The sequence below is a fragment of the Lonchura striata genome, chromosome 4, assembly GCF_050655825.1.
Source record: "Lonchura striata isolate lonStrDom1 chromosome 4, ASM5065582v1, whole genome shotgun sequence".
NCBI lineage: Eukaryota > Metazoa > Chordata > Aves > Passeriformes > Estrildidae > Lonchura > Lonchura striata.
The window spans coordinates 59718636-59740456 of NC_140706.1; the positions used below are offsets into that span (position 1 = coordinate 59718636).

General features: G+C 38.6%; 1 protein-coding gene across 12 annotated transcripts in view; it reads left to right on the forward strand.

Annotated features, from left to right (window-relative positions):
• The window catches only part of PTPN13 (protein tyrosine phosphatase non-receptor type 13), a 111904-nt gene that overhangs the window by 9708 nt on the left and 80375 nt on the right, over positions 1-21821 (forward strand). For 11 of the 12 annotated variants that reach the window (XM_085578185.1, XM_085578188.1, XM_085578186.1 and 8 more), the window contains exon 2: positions 15450-15569. In XM_085578185.1, coding sequence (XP_085434311.1) covers positions 15455-15569 — 115 coding nt within the window. In that variant the 5' untranslated portion in view covers positions 15450-15454. Of the gene's footprint in view, positions 1-9234; positions 9446-15449; positions 15570-21821 lie in introns of those variants that run through there. The other variant, XM_085578184.1, reaches the window with a different exon arrangement.

The window sequence follows — 21821 nt, forward strand, 5'->3', positions numbered from 1 at the left end:
AATTGGATTCCTTTTACAGATGAGAAATGTATTACTCAAGAAGGGAAGGGCATGCTGTATAATAGGCATTCTTTTTGTTCTTGCTTCCCTCAACCTCAAATTCTTGTGCTCTCTTGATACTACCATGTGTGCTGTGTGTGCTCTTTGGCCTTGCACAGAATAATTGAAAAGAGTATTTTTCAATACAAATCCCTTAGTTTTGTGATATTATCAGACACTGAAGGAATTTGTGTCTTCAACTACTCAGTGTTAGTGAGCAGAATAGAATCAGTAAATTGAATGTAATGTGATATGTGGAAATTTCCCTGGTGCTTGCACGGTGCAGAATATAGTTTGCAATGTTTTAGAAAATAGTTTTGTACTTGACCTTAACTAAACTCTTTGATAGACACACATACACATTAATTATCACCCATTCTGTCCCACCCATTGTCTGAGAATATTAAAGAGCTGAAGATCACAGAATTTAACTTTTCAATGTAATGTGAGCTGCTGGTTGGGAAGTCTGCTGCTGATGCAAAATCCATTTGTTCTGCTTCCCTGTTCAGTGGTTTTGGAGAAATAGAAGAGAAACTATTGCCTGTCTAGACTTTAATAGGTTTATATATATATATATTATGTAGACAACATTCATATCAAAACTTATGATGTATTTTCAGTGGTAGGCTATAAATGCCAGTTAGAAAATAACTAGCAACAAACAACACAGAGTTTGTGCCAAGAAGTAATACACATCTAAAAAGAGCAATTGCTTTTTACAATAGTTTTGGAACCTCAAAGTATAAAGTTCTTCCAGCTATTTGCAAAGAATTTGTGGAATTCAGATTTTGCTGCGTGAAAAAAGCTCTACTTAGTCACCAGCACGCACCTGGGTATAAAAAAGCAGCTGTAAATTGTGCATGACTTCTGAGTTGGGAAAGTTTGGGTTTCCTTCACCTTCCTTTTTTCCCCACTCCCATCTGCCAGTGGGAGAAATCGTTTTTTTTTATTACCTGTTTGTAGACTGATGGTGTAAAATCACGGATGAAGCCTTACAGCAACCTCTATGCAAGTAATTTTTGTAAAAGATCCCTAGAAAATGGGAAAAGTCACTCATCAGCATGATAGGAAGCAAAATTTTGTTTAATGCCAGCTGTCTTCAGTTAAATTTTTTGCCAAAGCTCAACATTTTAATCTATACCTTTTAAAATGCAGGCTGTGAGTGTTTCTATACATTTATTTCTCCCTGAATAATTGGGTTAATATTTTCAGTGTCGAGGTGCATGGATGATAAAGAGGTCAGTTGTGTAAAACCAAGTGGTAAAGCAATTTTTGGAGGAAAAAGGACATTTCTTCTGGAATTGATTAGTAATGGTCCACTGAATCCCTTAATTTTGCCAGCAAGGCTTCACATCTATAATGATATCTTAATTTATTTTTCTTGTGTTGAAGTTTCTAATGTTCCTGACTGGTCCTTTGTCTGTAAGCTGGGTATTTATTCCTTGCTAAAACAGCCTGTGTGTGCTTTAGTGCAGGGACACTCTGTTCTTCTCTCTCAGCTCTGATGAAGTCTTGTTTCCAACCTTTGTGCACAGTGAGGAATCTATGGATAACTTCCCACTGCAGACTGCGATAACACATTTTCCTGTCTCCAAGATTTTCATCTCAAGACTGCAAAATTTTGTTCCACCCCTCCTTTTTTTATTTCCTCCTTTCCTCTTTATGCTAATACCAAGTTGGGTATTTGTATAAGTGGTGAACACTTGATGCTTCTCATTGATTGCTGCTACTAGTTTTTCTCAAGTTAAATGTGTATGCAACTTAAGATAAACCAGTACAACTGGTCCAGTTTGATAAACTTTCATTCAAATTCAGTATTTTGTAAGCAAAGTTTATGGGAGGATGTTTTGAAACTATTGGTAAAACATTTGAAAGTTTTGAAATCTGTTTCAGATTATTCTCTAAGTGGTGTTTTTTAAGTGGTACATTTATGAATGTTCTGTGTGATGTATCAATGAATCATCTCCAAAGTATTTACTAGCAATAAAAGCTAGAAATGGGAGTTGAAAAGGTTCAGCCCGTGTTTTTTTCACACATTTGTGAAATTTTTTTTGTAAAAGCTGAATTTTTTTCCTAGGACTTAATGCCATTTGTATACTGAAAATGTAAATAATAAGTTTTAAATAATGCCCATTTTTTGAAGCTTGCAAGAATAAAATTAAATTACTAAATGTAGGACTGGAAGAAAATTTGGATTGTTGCCAAAATTCTGGAAATTCATGGAAAGGATGAATGTTTGTATATTGTATGCAGACTAGATTATATAAGACTTGAGCTCTAATGGTTTGAAGGGAGAATTTTTTTTTTTAGTGTCAGGTTTTTCTGTTTATTTTAGGTGGTTGCAGTTACTGTTTTCTTGGGTCTCCATGCAGTAACAGTTACTGAGTTAAGCTGTGGTACACAGTATCATCAAATTGATTGTGAAGGCAGCAAGATTTGATACTTTCTTTAACTGGTCTAGTTCCCTTCGGGTCAGTTGTATGAATAAAAGATTTGGAGATTGTTGTTATGTTATCCTTCTCTTCTCCTCTCACTTAATCCCTCTTTGGGCAGTGGCTTCAGAGATCAATGTGACTCTCTGCTTGGTTCTGTTCCAATACAGCAAATATTATTTGTGCATGGGCAGTACCTGTATATGTCTTCAATCTGACTAACTTTCCATTGCTATTCGTAGGAATGTTCTTCAAAGAAAAGGAAAGAAGGATGATGCTGTGAATCAGTTCCTTCTGTTTCTAGGCCTGTAGAGGAAAAATTTTTGCTAGTTTGCCTTTGTTATGCAGCCCAAGGGTGTAATATGGATTTTTGTCCTTCTAATATGAATATTTATCATCCAGATGAAGCAAACTTCCCAAAACTCTGGGCTTTTTGCTGATAGTAAGCTTGGCATTATGTCATAGGAGAAGGTGCTGCTGTCTTGTTTCTTCTGTCTTTTGGCAATGCCATCTTCTGTAGCTTGTTCTGTCCTGTAATCTGTCCAAGTACCAAAACATTATGGAGTGCAGATAGTGATCAGATGGAGTTCTTTGTCCATTCTGGTGAGTGAAGCTAAATCAAATCTGTTCCATCACTGGCTATCTATTTGTCTTTGCTATAGATCAGGCAGTCTGTTGTGTGTGGAAGGTCTGCTGAGGAGTTGTAGAAGTCACTCTTGCAAGTTTTTCATGCTGCTGTCAAATGATACTGAGGCTTATGTTCTTTGTGGTGGGGATCTTTCTCTACACTCCAAATCCCATGCACTTTCTTGGTTCAGAAACCATAAACTTGGTAAGCATTTGAAGCTGGGCAGAACTAACAAGTAAGTGAATCTCTTGTTAAAGAGAAATGCCAAGTTTTCCCACCTAACAGGAAAAGGACATAATAATCACACCACCTTTGAGGGCAGTTAAGCCATGGAGAATATCGTGGCTGTAGGACTGAATAAATCATGTGTAACCACTGAATTTAAGATGAATCATAAATTGGGTGTGTGTTAGAAATTTGTTCAAGGGGCAGTATAGTCAGTTTAACAATTGTTCAGTTATAAACACATACTGAATCATGCAGTATATAATTACGTATTTTTCTGAAGTGTGGGGAGCAGAGTGGCAGGCTGAGGGACTCAAGTTAACTGGTCAGGTTCTGATTAACTCATATGATTTTGGCACAAAGCCATATGTGCTGTGTCAACTCATGTTTTGATGGAAGATCATGATTTCCTAACCATAGGCATTCCAAGTCTTCAAGTGGCTTTGTCTACTAATTAATCTAGAGCTAAAGCCTCCTAATTGCAGGATTTAAACTAGACAGTATAAGCTGCCCAGGAAGCTTTTGGCCTCCATAAAGAGCTCATTTAAAAAGCAAGTTTCCGTGACCAAAAATCTTCATGTTTGTGTGGAATCGTTGAACTGATGGCTGTCTCCAAACAGCTGCTAAACAGTTGTCACACAGGCCATACTGTTCTCAGTCCTTGGTGTATACCACACCTAAATAGTTGGGTGGGTGACAAGTAGGTAAATTTTGATGTAGCAGTTTTATAGGTTAGGTTTGATGTATCATCTCTATCAGTTGCAGGAAATGGATCAGCTATGGATGGTTGGATAAAGAAAATCTGCCTTTAAAATCCATTTTCTTTCAGTATTTGAGAAGTCAAAGAACTTGGGAAATACTCAAATATGAAATCACCAGCAGCAGGAAATTCAGAATTTAGGGCACTCCTATAATGAGCCCATAGGGAATAGTATCCTTCATGTAAAGCTTGTCTTCCATTTTCTGGGTAGTGGGTCTGTTTCCCAGCATGGAAGAGTATCCAGCATATTTTCTGCTCACACTCATATATCTAAGTGCCCTGTAAATTGGTTACTGGTTGGGAGGGTATATGCAAAGACTAAGCACAGCTTTAGTCTTAAATTCATTTCTGCGTGCTTCAGTATGGAAGGAAGTGGAGAAAGGATGGATCTGCAGTCTGAGAGAGCAAATGATCACCTTGTGATGTGGAAACAGTTTCTGTGGGACAAGCAGGTGTTAGGCAGAAGAAGAGATCTCCATCTATTCTTCTCTGAGTGTGCATTTAACTCAGAGGTCTGCTATCTTCTGTATTATGCTTTAATCGAATGCTGTTTCATGTAGGCTGTGTTGGACCTTATTGGTAGGTCACCTGAATTATATTACACAAACAGATTCTCAGTTACTGGGGGAAAAACTGAGATGTTTCCTGTTCAAGGACAATTTCCAACAGTCTGCTCTTCAGCTCAGCATCACAGAAAGGAAAGGGAAATATCTTTCCTATCACTTGAACAGCTATTAAGTGCTTTCAAGAAACAGCAGTTGACTAGATTATTTTTTTTCTGGGAAATTAGTTGCTTATGGCAAAAATGAAGTGCTGTGAAGTCTCTTATGAGGATAGACGTTTTTAAAGATGATGGATGCTTTTGAAGTTCTTTGCAGGAAATGGTTCTACCCTGTAAGACATACTGGTCTTAATTGCTGCACTTGCAATACCAAGTGTGTAGAGTGAAGAGCCAGTTTCTGGACAGATGGAGGTCTCTTACTAGAGTTGCAGCCCATCTGCTGGTATCAAATCTGTTTTTCCAAATGCTTACAGGATCTTACTTAAATCTGCCTTGGTCAAAACCTTTAATAGGCTTTAGGGACCCTCTAACAAGGTTTTCAGGTAGTTCATGTCGACTTCTCAAAATAGATCAGTGTTCCTACCCATTTATAACCCTCTTTGTCCTTCAGGGTTTTTCTCTTGTCCTTCAGCATAAACTTAATACAAAAGTGAAATATTTGGTCTATATGCATGCACCCACACATTTTATATAGATAGTGGGTAACACATGCACACGCTTTTTCTCAACATGAGTGCTCACTGTCAAAAGCACATCCTTCCTGAAGGCTGACAGACATAAAGTGCAGCGAGCCAGGTATGTAGTGGCATTTGCCAGTGTTTCTCATTTCCTTAGGATCATCATTCCTTCATTTGAGACAGCATGGACAAGTCAAATCCAGCCAGCTGCCTGTTCACATCTCTGCCATTCCCTTGGAGCGTTCATATTTCCTGATGAGGCACCAGGGTATTGTCAGTTATGCTTCTCAATTGGAAGTGTATGAAGTTGCTTTATAAGATTAGTCACTGATTCCTCGTGCTTAAATCTTTGTAAAGGTTTTCACACCTAATAGGAGGATAATATATCACAGGCATTTTAAATTGTATTTAATTATATTTTAAATTGTATTACACACAATTGTATTTTAAATTGCGTGTAAATCTCACATCTTGTACTAGCATGTCTGAATAGAGAGGCTCTCTGAGAGGAAAATTACTTTTTTTCTTTTACAGAACAGTTAAGAAAATGCAGTACTCTTTGAGTAAGTCTTGATATTTGCTACTGTGCTTGAATTAGCATTTATTTCAACTTTACAGGAAAGAAAGCAGAGCAAGAATCTCTCAGCTTATGCTTTGGTCCTAGAGACACAGATTTTCTTGTACGTACAGTTTTTGACAGCTGAAATGTAGGCCTCTGTTCCATCTTGCCTGTTTTTCAGGCTAGAAATTCAGACTTTCACAATAATAATTAGTCATCACTTGTGTGAATAATAGCTTTACTCCCAGACAGGTGAGTTCACAGATAAGATATCCATGGTGTTATCTATCTGCAGACCTTGTAATGTTCTGTTCCTTATGCCATATCTCTTTTTTTTACCCCCCTAGAAATGAACCTAAGAAATCATAACTGTCTGAGAAGGCAACACACTTTTTTTTTTTTTTTTTTTTTTTTTCTGCTGCAACTTCTTGGCTTCTGCAGTGTTGTAGACCCTATGTAATTGCTTAAGGAAATCTAAATTTTCCAGGAGCTGGAAATATTACTTTTTTGAGCATCAAAGACTGAAGACTTGGTGCATAATAGACCCTCCAGATGATCTTTCTACATCAGTAATTATTTGGACTCATCAACTATTTTCACCAAGTTACAGGCAAGAAAAACGTGTGTGAGGATGTAGTTCAGCTTAGGGCATCAGGTAAGGGAGCCATTACAAATACTGAAATATTTGTAAGAACCAAGTAGCTGCAGAGGATGCTGGCTGGGTAGTAACTTTTAAATTGGTTGGATTTTTTTTTTTTTTTTTTTTTCATAACAAAACCCACACAAACGGGCAAGTGCTGTTTAGTAGAAATATGGTGAGTGGTGTGATCCAATATGGTAAGTGGGGGGTTTGTCAGTTCTCAAATTGAATGTGTGCTCAAAAAAAAATCCTGGTGTTTTAGCAGTGCAGCTTCTTTACCTGTATACACCTGAGGTAAAGCACTGCTGGAGGAATCAGATACAGGTAGATGTCATTCAAACTTCATTCTGTTATTCAGCCAGTTTTATCTGCATTATTGAATATTATTTCCTTTCCAGGCAGGACATGAGGTAGCTGTTAGTATGAACTGTCCTCTGAATACCAGGGTTTTTTTTCTGGTTGAGCACACAAGTCAGCAGCTCTTTCTTCTCCTGAGTGTGTAAGAATGCTGCTTTCAAATGAAGAACACAAGCCTTATTTCTGAATCCATTGCCTTCTTTACTAGTACCATACATGAGATAATTTTTAACTATGGAAAAACTGCTTTGGTATGCCCATAGTGGTATATCTTTTATGCTAATTTCTTTTTCCAAAATGTCTGATAGTGAAATATAAGAGATTTTTTAAAATATTTTTTTTTAAACAAAAAGATATTTTGCTCAGATCCACCTTTCTCCTGCAAAAGGAAGAAACCTGAAAACCCAAGTGAACCTTGCAGTTTACTCACCTTAAGAGCCTAAATAGCCATTTGCGGAAGGATTGGATGTGAATATATAGAATTAGTCAGGTTTTGAAAGAACATATGGTAAAGGTCTGTCTTTACATTTCTTAAGAGTATGTTGACTTCTACATTATTTACAAATATACTGCAAACCTATCACTTTTCTTTATGACTAAAGTTGGTGGGTGCTCCCCCCCCAGTATTGTAGCACATTAACTTATTATTTTTGTACCTATCTGAAGGACTTTCAAGTGCCACATCTGAGAAAATAGAGAACTCTTGGTCACTTGGCTTCATTTTTTGCTGATCCAGTTGTGCTGCCTTTGTGACACTGATTATTACATTACTGCAAGGGGACTGTCTTACCAAGAAGAGGCATTTTTCAAGAAAGATAACATTCTCTGTTACTGGGACTGAAAGGATTCTGACAGAATTACAGCCCTTTGGAACTAGAGAATTTGTCTGATGTAGTAAAAGTTATCACTTCATTACCATGGAGAGGCCTTAAGCTTTTAAAAATCTACTCTAAAGTAAGTTGATCCATTAGTGAAACTTACTGGTATAATTACCAAATTTCTAGTCTGTGGCAATTTATATCTTGGTGTTAAATATTTGAGCATTACTCTTCTCAAACACTGGAAACTGATTATGAATAATATAGTTATAAAATAATGTACTGAATGAAAAAGCAGTTACTGTACTAAGTAATTATCACTGCTTCCTTCTCTTGCTCGCCAGAGACCCAGTGTTTTATTTACAGATGGCTTTAGAATGTTACAGATGATGGGAAGCAGTACTTATGGACTTAGAATAATGCTTTCCAGTGCCTCCATGACATTTAAATCAGGTGCCTGCTACTATTTCTGCTCCCCTGACAAAAGCTTTCATTCCCTCTTCAGCTGTGCTGAGAGCTGAGTAAGGACAGACTTCAGTCATGACCTTTTCACAGTATGTGAGGAATGCCTGGCTCTCCAAATGCAACAATGGGATAACTGCTGGACTAAAGCTGGAGGTGCCATTCTTATTGCCTTTTGTCTGATAGACAGCACATCATCACTCCATCCTTTACTAAGATGCTTCTGGTTATTTCAGGTCATTAGAAGGGTTTAACTTGTAATGTGTGAATGAGGGTGTTACTGCCTCATGTGCTGTTTAAAAAGTGTCACTATAGCCAAATGAAATGTTTTTTTTTTTTTTTTTTTTCCCTAAAGCTTGCCTTAGTCACAGGTCTTCTGCTCCTACTTAGCAATTAAAATGAAAGTTGCAAGTATGAGAAATGCATCAAGAAGACGTGCCCTCTCCGAGGTGGAGCAGATCAACAGCAAAATAAGGGAGTTGCCCAAGAATCTTACACTGACAATTAAACAAAGAGAGGGATACAAGAATTATGCTACGATTTATGTGGATTAAGCTTACTTTGTAGTGATAATTATATGCTCTTCTGAATAAAATTTTAATATCAAATGTGAAACATCAGCTACCCTCATGTATAAAAAAGCATTCTGCAGTTGCCTAGAAAACATGACTTTCATGATCATTATATGCAATTTGGACTGGCTTTACTAGTTTGCCTGACATGAAGCTTCAGATAAACAAGTTTATCTGGTTCTGGTGATGGAGACAGAAGAGCAAAGGAGGGAGTCAACACTAACCCTGGCGTGTCTTCCATTGTGTGTTCAGGCCAATGCCAAAAGCTGATTTCTTTCCACCTTCCAGGAAAGAAAGCAAGCACTTTTTGAGTAAAATAAACACTGTTTGTCCTGGAGGTGTGAGCCAAGATTCTCAGTATGTCACATTCTCTGTCTTCCAGATCTGAGAATATAATAGTGATTTAAGGCTTTGGGAGGAGAAATGCTAACATTTCATGTGTTAATCTGTGTATGCTCAGATAAAAGGCCAAGATTTATACTTCTGGGAGTGTTTCCATATTGTGTTTTCTCACAAATCTGAGCTAGTTTCTGTTCCTTAGGTGGTCTGATCTCAAGCAGCAAGCTATCAGTTTGAAGAGGAAATGTAGTTTCAAAGAATTTTTCTTGCTATAGATTGAGGATTTGCCCAGGAGCATGAGATTTTTGTTTTGCTGGCATTTCATCCTGTCTGCTGTGGGGAAGAAAGAAAGAGGAGAACATGGAAAGAAAATATGTGAGTGGAAGAAGCTGATCTATTCCATAACAGGAAGAGGGGAGAAATACTTGGGTGGTAATACTAATCTCTGCTGACCACTCTAAAATGAACGAGCAGGAATAGTGCTAATGTAACATTATTATCAGGTCACAGGTTAAATGAAAGGCACCATGAGACTGTGGGATTTTTTTCACCAAAATTTTGGTTCACCTGATTTTTGGCAGCTCTTTAAATACTTGAAAAAAGAAGGGGGAAATGGTAGTTGGATCTTGTGGGGCTGTGTCCCCACTCTTTGTATAGGAGAAATGAAAAAAGTGGATGAGACACAAGGGTTTGTTTTCTTGTCCTTCAAGACAATAATTGAGAATAATGTGCAGTAATTAACTCGAGAGCAGGACTCTAAAAGGAAAAAAAACCTCTTTAAGCACAGTTGACTTGATTAGTTTGTGTATTTGATTTCCTTGCATGCTTGACTATTTGCAAATAACACCTTATTTTCTGGATAGTTATGCAAATTGGACCTGCAGCAATAGGAAACCCACACTTTATGTATGGATTTGAAAATAAGGTTCCATAGACTACTGAAGTGCAAGCTTTCTAACTTGGCTCCAGGGTTCTGCATTTCAGCCCAGTTTCAGCAACAGTATTATTGGGGATAAACTAATTGGTGTATGTAGTCCAGATCTTGGTTGGAGGTGTAAGATGCAGGCCAATGTAAATAAATAGGATAGATGCCAGGATTCTGAAATTACAGGGCATGGTAATGGCTTAAGGTGCTCAGGTCTTAAATGGGAGAGACCAGACTTTGGAAACTGTCCAGGTCTAGCCCCAGTTCAGTGTCACTGAGACTTGTGCCTGTCGAGTGCTTTTAGAAAGCACTTTGTGTTCAGTGAGTGCTGAATAAAAGTGTCAGTGTTTTATTTTCAGGCAGCTAATCATAGCATAAGAAAGGTGAATTTTAAGAGGTTCTTTTGGATAGAATTGCCTTGTTAAATGTACTTCTGCCTCCAGGCATTTGTATCTCCAGAGGAAGAAGCCCCCTCCAAGAAGGGGCTCTTGGCTCATCTGCTAAGAGAAAAGTCTCCTCAGAACCTGCCACCTTTTGCCCAAGTGTCCCTGTGGAACAAGGGGGCAATATTGCTCATATTCAGGACAGTTAAGGTCAGCCGTCAGTGTTTTACATGGGACAAATAAAGTGGGTTTTTTCTCCACAGAAAGTATTTTGTATGTATATAGAGCCTTCTTGCTCTCTCTTCTTTGTTTTAGATTTTGTTAAAGGATAAAAATTAATATCAGAGTATTTTATGTGATTATTGAGAAATTCTAACACTGTTTGGTATTCTAGATCTTTTTCACTGTTTCTTCCCCATCGAGAAACATTTGCAGAGTGTATGCCAGAGCAGCTGCTTTGATGATTCTTGGCATCATATTCCTATGAAATATCAAGTGTGAGGTAGTGCAGGCATTTCAGTTAGCTGATGTCAAAACACAGCTTTTGACTAAAAGTTTTTGTTGTGAAGTTACAGCATTGGGGAAAAATGTTGATACACAAGGTAAGGAAAAAAGCAAGGGATATGTTACTAAAACCAAAATGACAAGTTGTCAAGCATCAGTTAAGCTGAAGCAATTTAGCCTTTTGCCTTTTAGTTTGTTCCTAGGAATTTTTTTACAAAAATTGCTGTATTACAGTCTTTAATGATCACTGTTATGGCAAAAGCTTCTTAATAGTTTGGCTAGTAAAATTTCAATAAAATTTGGAAAGAATAGGCCTTTAAAATTTTCCAAATTCTTCTGTTGCTGTTGGAGACCTTCAATTTGAAATTTAAAATTTAAAACATATGAGGAGAAATGGAGTTTGGGGGAAATGAGAATTCTAAGCATTTAACTTCTGCATACATAAGCCATTAAAAAGACTTTGTAAATGGTAGGGGAAAAAGTATATACCTTGCAAATAGTCATTTTGACTGAATTACTTGGTGTGAGGAGCTGCTCCTGTTGTGCTCTGTCTTCCTTGGGCCAGAGCAGGTGGAAGGCTGCCTCATGGGCTTGGCACTGTCTGGATGCTCCATACGTGGTGTGCTTTTAACATGGGTTACTGGGGCTTTAAAATGAGACTTTCTAAAGCCAAGTGGTCACTGAGCTTGTTTTCAGGCAGGAGCCAGAGCCCCATCCCACTCACCAGGGAGTGTGAGCTGTATTCTAGAGGGAGGATCTGGCAGCTGGTCCTCATGAGGCAGACAGGCTCTTTTCAAAAAGTGTCTGAAATATGGGAGAGGCCTCTGGCTTAGGCAACATTTTTCCCTGTGACTGTGCTCCCTGCTTAGGGCTGAGAATGGTGCCAAGAAATTTGCACCCAGAGCTTGTTACTACAAATGATTTACACCTGAATTTACTCTCTTGTCCTGGAGCATAAAAGTTGCCTCCATAGGATGCAGCTCCCTTCCTGTGGAAAGAGTATTCCTGTGTGGTCTGGGAGTAAATTCTGCCACAAAACAAGCAGTCTGTCAGGTTCATGTCCATGCACCTCCAGTGCTAACTGTTTTTTTTATTTGTCCATTGCCTTCCTACGTTGTGTTGTGCTCTCTGCTGTGGGAATCTCCCTGTTTGGCTGTCCTGTGGCTGTGATCTCGTGTGAATTTTGGGACTATGAGTACTCCATGCTCTAGCAGTTCCTGTGGAGTTCATGCCAGCTAACCCTGAGACTTGCCTGCTCTGATCCCATCTCTGTGTGACCTTATATTAAGATGCCATCATAATTCTGTCCCAAGAAAAGGGGAAGTGAGCTTGTCCTTGGAAGGTGCACCTTTCCATGTTCTTTAGTCTGTCCATCCCTATTGCAGGGAGTGAAAGGAAAAAGGCACAGGATTCCAGATCTTGCTTTCCTTGGATAAAGAGGAGACATGGAGAGGACTTGTTGCAAAAAAGTGGCTTGGCATGAACTAACTAGGAGTCCATAGAGAACTTTACCAGTGCATCTAGGTTTCTTTGCTGGTCAGCCTGGAACTCTGAAAAACACAGGGACTGCCAGGAGCATGGTTTTGATGTGCTGTTCTACAAAAACCTTAAATGTTTTTCTCCTAGAAAAATTACTCAATATAGTCCTTATATTGCAATTTATCATAATGTTTGGGTATTGCATAGAACCAGAAGCTGTTGTTTTAATTGAGCATTTAGGTTTCTGTATTCAGAAAGGACCACACACTCTTGAGGGCTCCCAGAATCTAAGGAGAAAGCAAATTTGGAGGAGTTGTGCATTGCAAATGTCAGCATTCCTACAAATATTTTCTTGTGAAAAATATCCAAGACAAACTGGTGGGGGAGACATGTATTGAGCCAGGCACTTCCACTGTCAGCTCCAAATCGGTGCCTGGTTGATGGCAGGTGGAGAAACCTGGCATTGCACTTTCCTGCCAACAGCTTTTCCTCAGCTTCCCTCAGTCAGCTCCTTGGTGCTACAGAATCATTTTGTGGGAGGTTTTTTAATCCTCATAACCAGCATGCATGATTAAATGAGGCAGACAAGCACTGCAATTTAGAGATAATTTTGAGGAAGAAAAATCACAGAGAAAGTTACCAAAAAGTTAGTGAAACAGATCTGCTTCAAAGAGAATCCCACTCAAATCCCAGCTTGTGGCATTTTGCATGTGGCTGTGCTTGTAATGACTGGTTTTGTGATAGATTTTGTTTGTGCTTTCAAAATCAGTTTGATATAGTTTGATTTTGTTGTGTTTTGTGTTTGATTTTTATTTGTCAAGCACCTGCTATCTGTAAAATGCACTGCTACACCAGAGGGCTGGATGTGTATACTCATGCTACGTCGTACCATGATCAAGAAATTGTTTGCTGTAGGATTCTTTTACTGTTGATGTAATATGTTTGGGAGTTTGAGCAGACATGCTTATGGTCTCTGTTGTGTTGTTAAATAGGGAATTGGCTTATATCTGCTACAGAGCAGTCCACACTATTTAGTCACAGCTGAAAGGATGCAGCATTTTGCAGTATGGGGATTGGCAGAGAAGGATTTGGGATGGGGGAGAGCAATTGTTGTTTTTATGCTTGGCATTTTCCTTTAGAATATTTATCACAGAAAGTTTTCATTTGGAGTTCATGTACTTTTAGTCCCTAGGAGAAGATGAGAAGTTTTAATCTGAATAATCCAGATAGCTTGACTCCAGATGTACCTACTGAAATGTGAGACTGTGGCATGAAATCACAGAATTTCCGGGAACAGTGAGACCAGACACTCACTCTGTGCCCGGTGTATGGGAATCTCATGCTGACTGGAAACACAATTTTCTCTGGTTTTCCATCCATTTATTGCAAGTCTGCATTGGTCCCTTGCCATTTTTCATGGTTTATTTATTTTTCTCTTTGGGAATTCGGGTTTCATCTTTCTTTTAAATGCATCTGAGTCTGCTTTCCCTTTCACTGTCTTTTGATGATAACTTTTGAACATTAATTGTTGAAAATATATCTGGCTTGGTAAATATGCACAGTAATTGAATGCTACAAATTGGCAAGTTGTGAAATAAGGAACAATAAGCTGTGCTGAAAAGCAGCCAGCAATATATAATTTTTCAGTAGTAGAATGGAGTTCTAGGTGAAAAAGCTATTATTTTAGCAAGTATTGTCAAACCCCATGTTTTCAGTTAGAAACTGCAGGATATTCAGCCCTTTATGTTGCCAATATATATGTATAAGCCTGGTTATCTGTAGTTTAAAACACATGAAAGGCATACAGCTGCCTAGACAGTTGGAAAACTAAATATAGCCTGTAAGCCTGTTTTTCTTTAAATTTGTTAGGTTAGTATCCTACACCTGAGCCAGGATTGTGTGGTGTGATGGGGAAGCTCTGGGTAGCTGATTTACAGGAAGGGGGAGGAGCTTCCAGCAGTACCATTGAGTAATCTCAAACTGTTGATATCAGTTGCTGGTCTCCAGACCATAAACATTGCTTGTGGAACTGTATTTTCCACTTCCAGCAGCAACTTTGGAGCCTTTGAGACACATAACAAACTTACCAGTGATGACTGACAGTACACCTTAGGCTCTTACTACAGCTCACTGCCTCAAGATTTTGTTCTCTAGGCTTTGGAGAGAAGCACAGAGAGAAGCCACTGCAACTGCATACTAATCAGAAATACAAATTGACATGATTGCTCAGTATGAGAACATTCCATAGAAAGCTGGAGTAATTAAGCAGACATGGTCTATTTGCTCCTGAGCTTATCAAATGGATGAAGTTTTGCTTTGCCAGAATATTTAGGGATGCAGTCTTCAGTTTTCAGATGGTTTTGGACAACAGAATATTATATTGTAGTGTGGTGAAAATGGTTTAGCTCTTTCAAAAAATAATGAAACATAACCTCATTTATCTAGGGAAAGAAATCTTTATTTGTTTTCTGGGGTTGTAATAAGTAGAGTGCTGCTAACAGTTTTATTTATTTTTAACTGCAAGGAGAAGCTGTTCCATTGCTACTTTGCTTGTGTGTATATCAAGTTCCTATCGGTTCCATAGCTATTTTGCTTGTGTGTATATTTGCTGCCAGTGCTCCTCATAATATGGTCATGAGATGCTATCAACAACTCTGTGAAAGGTGGAAGAGCTTCCTTTCCTAACAGCAGCTTCCCTTAAACCTGTCAAAATCATGTTAATAGATGATTTATTTTAATAAACCTGTAACTACGATATGTAATCTTTATAAACTGAGCAATATGAACGAAACAGAGCAATATAAACATGCTCTTGCCCATAGCATGTGGATTAGTGCCAGCTTGTTGAATTTATGGGTGTAAAGCCTGTGATATTAATATGGATCATTATTTTCTTAACCTGAGTTAGGTGCTCAAAATTCTTTATCGCAATAGGGAACATTTTGTATCATTTATATTTGATGGATTCTGCTAATGCTGGAGAATGTTAGTGACTGAGGGTTGAACATAGGTGATTACTACTTGAATGCTACATGCACAGAGAAGAAAAGATGTTATTTAGTCTTACATCAGCCTGTTTATTTCCCAGGTAACATGCATGTGTCACTAGCAGAGGCTCTGGAGGTTCGGGGGGGACCATTGCAAGAAGAGGAAATATGGGCTATTTTGAATCAAAGTGCAGAAAGCCTTCAGGAACTATTCAGAAAAGGTAAGCATTTTTTAAGTCTGATAAATACAGTCTAACTGGAAACATCTTGGTTATATTAATGTGCCATATAAGTAAACTGCCTTGTTCTTCCCAGACTCTAAACCCAAACAATACCTTGCTCCTAGGTTGTCTCTGGGTGAGTCCCTCTCTTTACCACAGCCCAAAGGTTGCTTTCAGCCTTCACTTCATGTTCTGCCAGAGCCTGTGGCACATCCCATTTCTTGTGGTGATAACTTCTGTTATTGTAGACCCATTGAAGTGAGACAGGAACATGGGGAAAAAAAGTGATAAGTCTGAGACCACTGGAACACTTTGGTACTGAAGGGGACATGGGAGTGGATACAGTAATGTGTATCCGGTGTGCTCTGAAGAGATTTTGTCTCAAAGGTGAAAAACAGAAAACTTCACCAGAGGGCTAGGTATGATTCCCCAAAATGCAAGTGGCAGCACCTACATAGCTACTGAAGGAATGTGCTGTTGACTTGTATTTTGAAGGAGTAGAAGTATTTCTTCTCTCTCCCCCTCCCACCTCAGTAAGCTCCAAGCTCAGGATCTACAATACTGGTAATAATGCACATTTTAGCACTAGGTCTGAATATGGAACTTTCCCCTTCCTTATGTTTTCCTTTTTTTTTCTTTAAAATCTGCAAATCCTTAAGGCTCTTCCCTCCCTTTATTGATTTTTTAAATAGCAATTTATGCTAACCCATATATTGAACTTCAATAACATCTTTAACATGTTCCAAGATAAAGTATATGCTCCCATGATACATCCTAGTATTTCAGCACCTGTATGGGGAGGGTCATCCCCTTGTATCTAAGCATACATATGTAAGCTTATTCAGTTTTATTAAAGACCAGTCAAAGGCTCACACTTGGAAAATAGTCATTGTTTTGCCACATTACTATGCAAGGGGCAAATTTTCTTATTTGGGGCAAAATATTTTGTATTTTTTGCAAGTATTTGATTTAGAATTTTATCAAGATTCAACATTTAGGTTGTTTTGGGCTGGTTTATTCAAGATTTGGTTTAGGCAATCTATTGAGTCAGACACTGGCTCTGTCTTACCTGTTGCACAGCCTCTGAGAGTGGTCTCTGCTGGACACTTCACAGGCTCCAGAGAAGACAGATGTAGGCAGAAACTGCTACATGGTGCCAAATTTCTGATCACACTTGACTTAGCTTTACAAATATTAATTTCACCAACTTCTCCAACATTTTTTGCCAGGTGAATTATAGGTAGTTTTGACAGCCCATTCAAATTTACCCTTTGCCAGTGTTCTCACAGCCCATGTGTAGTCAAGAGCTTCCCCTATTAGGAATGTTGAGTTTATTATTGCAGTTTGACCTGTCCTGCTGCTTCTCATATTGCAAGAAAAGGAAAGCTGGCATCTGCTTTCCTCTCTTTCACTATTTGTTGTCTTTTGGAGACAGTCAAGAGAATTATTTCTTTTAAGAGGGCAGATTAAGACCTTGACTTAAGAGGGATCTTGAATGGTTAGAGGTTTACTCTTGTAAACTTTACAGGAATTGACACATGGAGCTCCATTTCCTAATCCACCTGCAGGATCACAGTTGTATGAGCACATAGTAGTGGTTTCACTACTAGTTTTCCAGTTAAACCTTTATCCTAGGTCTAAATTTTTTTTTCAACAAGGGAGTCTCTGCTGAAAATAAGAGCTCGTCCTTTTTGTCCTGAGAGTAGTGCAGAAAAGTTCCATAATCTCTATGAAGATGCATGCAGGCATCGACAGTGAGAACACAGGCAGCCTTCTTTCAGAAAAACAAGTACTGGAAGATGAGAGCACAAAACAGAAATCTGCCCCAGGACTTCTGATATGTGTTTTTAAAGCAAGGGAGTGTTTGCCAGCCAAGACTGGCTAAGGTGGCAGGAGCTTCTGATCTTACTTCCTATCCATGAAGACCAAAACACAAATTCAGATAAAATCAGTGCCAGAAGAATCTGTCTCTTTTTTGGAGATGGAGCTGTTTTATTGAGTTGTTTTTCTGCTAGTTCAGCAAACTCTTTTCAGTTGCTAGCTATTAATTAATCTGGGATATAGCCTTTGGTAAAAAGCACTTCAAGAGACACTCAAATGAAAGAGCTTTTCTATGTAGCTAAGGTTGATAAAGATAATCTAATTCCTCCCAGCAAGTTGGATAACCAGATAGTCTTTAATGAAGGTTGTCTTCACTCAGGAAGCAATCTAGAAACTTTTGTCATCTTGAATATCAGTTTCTGTGCTGGCTTATGAAGGTGGTGTTGACATGCAGGAATAGAAAATGTGGAGGTTACTCTAGGCTTGTCTGACTCAATTTTGCACTTTATTTGTGGAGGACTTGTAGCAAACAGGGGATTCTAAAGAAATCTTGTTTTCCTAGGTCAAATTTCAGGCCCATTTATTCCATGTATTTGGTGTGGAAGAGGTATTTTATGACAGAGGGTGAGTTTCCCAAATTCTTCAGAATTGACTGATCACTTCTGGGCTAAAGGAGATAGGGCAAGCTTTTAGCTTCTGCAAGATGACAGCATGTTCAGCTTTGACCAGCTCTCAAAAGTGCTCTTCCTCCCTGTTCTGAGTCCTGGAGTCCCTGAACATGCTGTTCTGTAACAAAATATAAGCTTTACTGAATGTTTTGTAAATTTTTTCTTCAAAAAAAATTAAATTAGGCATATTGTTAAATGGTCTGTGCACCAGCTGGTTTGAAATGAGGGGGATAAAAAATGCTGTGGAATAGCCAACTCTTGAATTGCCATCTGTTGGCAGCTTCCCCAGGCCAGTCCAGGAACCACACTTAAAGGAATTACCAGCCCAAGTAATTATTCATGTATGTGATCCTGGTAGAGTTTTGGTGGTTTGTTTCAAGTTGGGAATCTTGCTGTCACTCAGTTCTGTTGTTCAATTAATTTCTTACTTAAGCTGGTTTCTAGAAATTAGAAAAAATGTCCAGAACAATCTTCTGTTACAGATTTGAGGACTTCTCAATATATAGAAGTTGTGCATGTCTTTTAGTGAGTCTATCTCTTATCCATCAAAGCACTGAATAAAAGAAGCACAGGATGAAAAGCCATTGTCTTCATGGTTAATTGCATATCACATCACACCTTATTTAGCAACAGATACAGAAATGTGCATGTTTTTATCCCTGTTTGTATTTAGGGTTCTAACAGATGTTGAACTCCTTAAAAATGCTTCACACATTTATTCCTATCAATATAAAAAATGAAAGCTTAGATTGAAGTGCCCAGTTACGAATCACCAACTTAGAAGACCAGCTCTGGTATCTGTCTTGTCAGCATGTTATAAGCTGTTAAATGAAGGAGAAAGGCAATCTAGGACTCAGTTGCAGATCTGACATCAGTTGCACTGGTGATGTTGAGATTAATCTGGAGATTTGAAAAGGCCGATACCAGACCTGCCCTTCTCTTACATCTGTTTAATTATCTGCAATAACTATTTTGTTGTTGAAAGGGTGTATCAGCTGTTTCAGACGTGCTGTATCTTGCACTCAGAACTCCATGAGGTCGAAGAAACAAGTCTTTGAAGTAATCTCAAATATGAGTGTATAAGCATAAGGAGAACGCTGTGCTCACTGCTGCAGAGAATTATAAAACAGGCGTCCCTCTAATTTGCTAGCTTTAACTGGAAAAGATTTATCTAAACTGGAAAGTGGGAAAGCCTTCATATATCACTTAGGCCACACCTCAAAGTGTGCATTGAGGGTTCTGAAAATAATTGGATCTTAAGTTTGGAGACATATATCTAAAGGAAGGTGGAAGAGAAGGGGGAAAGTGTCTGATATTAAAAAGACAGGTTGAGCAAAGAAAAAAAATCTTTGCAATTGAATGTCTTGCAAATTTGCATATGGGAAATGAGTTATGTAAAGAAAAGTTATATCATCTGAAAGTGGATGTAAAGAAGGAAGATTATGGTTTTCAGGGACCTGTAAATCTTGTTGACAGTCAAACTACTGTAGTTGCTTTGCTTGAGTAAATGTAATGAAAAGAAGGAAGGCAAAGTGTGAAATGTGTTGGTGGGGGCTAGTGGTGAGTCCAAAGTAATGACAGACCTAGTTGGGATGGAGCAGGAAATGGATTGGTTTGTTGTCAAGAAGAAAAATGCAATAAGCAGGGGTAAAACCCCAAATCCTCATTTCCTAGCTTGTCCTTGTTGGCAGGTGATAAATGATTGCTTTTTCCCTTTGCCAGTAACTCTTGGGGAATGATTTTTCTTTTTTCATCATCTGGTGACATTTGATCTTTTGGTTGCTGAGGAGGAGAGAGACTGGGCTTTTGTAATTTTATTGGGGTTTTAAAAATTTTTTAGTTTCTATTCCTCATGCCTTCCTCCACCCAACCTACTCACAGGAGAGGCTCAGTGACTACTTGCAGCTTTGCAGAGCTCTGCTGGATGTAGTCAGCACAACAGTGAAGTGTAGTGTGGTATCTGATTGTGGGACAGCTCAGGAACAGAAATTGGTCTTAGAAACTAATTGTTCACCCTGTCTCTTGCTCCAATATCCTCAGGAAAGAGGACATTTCAGTTCTCCAAGGGGTTCAGTATCCCATCAGAGCTCTCCTATCCCTTTGTGCCAAAGGGAAAGGGAGCAGAGACGCTGCAGTGCTGCCTGCCCTGCACAGCAGGCGTGCAGGGGCAGCCTGCACCAGCCCAGGGAGGAGAGGGTTTCCAGCAGATGTGGTCCCATGTGCTGCCATAATCCTGGCCAGGCTGCAGGGAATTCAGTGGTCTGTCTGCCTCCAGCCTGGCCTGAGCACACAAATTTTCAGATTACTTGTCTCAGTGAGGGCTGTGGAGGGAAGCAAAGATGTGTGTTGAAAACCTCGTGTATATTTTTTGGTTGTTCTGTGCTTTTCAGAGATTTGTGTGTGTCTGTGTGTTCTGTGCTAATGGCTGTGGCCTAAGAGAGAAGTGGGGGGAAAAGATCCTGAAGGACTGACTTGACTGTAGCTTGGGAATTCAAAATTACCTGCCATCAATAATGTAACATAGATCCATTTCAAATATTAGTCTTCGTGTTTCTTAGAATGTGGTGGGTCTTTTTTATCTTAGGCTATTTGTATGCTGTTAAAGCACATAAAGGATGTTGTTTCCTCTCTCATTTGTTTGGCAATCTTTAGCTCTGTAGCTGAAGATTATTTCTGTTTTTATTCTGTTTGAAGCCAGTTCATTCTCTCATTTTAAGTAAGACCATGCTATTTATCTCTGTCTTGGCACTGCTTGAAATGCTGTGCTCTCACAAGTGTTTTGTTACTGAGTTGCATAGTTCTGGAATTAACTCAGAAGGCTGGCAGCTCTAGCAGAGTTGAAAGCCCAATGGATAGAAAACTGACCAGGAGCCATATCCTGAATTCCAGTGCCTTTAAAAAAGGGTGTTGAAACTCTTTTTTTTTTTTTTTTGTCATTTTCCTTGATATTTTCAGGAGTATGTTACCCTTACTGCTCTTGTAAATTATTCTGAAAGCCTAAACAGAAGACGACATGAATATTATCACTATTATCACTGGAAAATAGTTTCTTTGGTTTTCCTATAGTTGCTGGCTGTTTGATGCATTGCACCTTTGCTATATTTTATGCATGGTGCAAACACATTAGTGTTACTAAAAAGTATTTCCTTAGGTATATCTACCTGGTTGAAGCTTTGAGGTAGTTATTTGGGTTTATGATGCATGCCTTAAGGAAGAAACTGGAGAATTAATTGTTTTATCCTCATCCCTCATAACAACAGATGAGATTCCCTGGAGTTGTGATGTAGGCACCTAGGATCTGCTACATTAGTTATAAACTACTGAAGGAGGAAGCTGAGAAAATGCCAGTAAAATGAGCCTGGCAAAATCAGTCCTTTTTCTAAATTTACTATTTATGACATTAATTTTACATTGCTTGAGGTCATGAAGATTTTTGTGTAGGGGTGGATCAATAAATTCAGACTCCACATCTACAGGGGACAAGTGCTCTAAAGTTTGTTGAAATTAATACTGGGAAGACTTCAGACTAATTGGGAGGCTTTAATTATTCTTAAAACTAAATAATATTTTTGTCTTAGTATGTTTCAGAACATGAAGAGTTTTTATGTATTTCAAGTATTTGTTATACAAAATGTTAAGATTAAAGCCTCTACATTTCTTAAGGTTCCTGAGTTGGGACTAAACATCTTAAAATATCATAAGATGTTGGTTGTTTAGGGTTTTTATATCAGTGGTGAATACACATAGAAGTGGTGCAAAATCC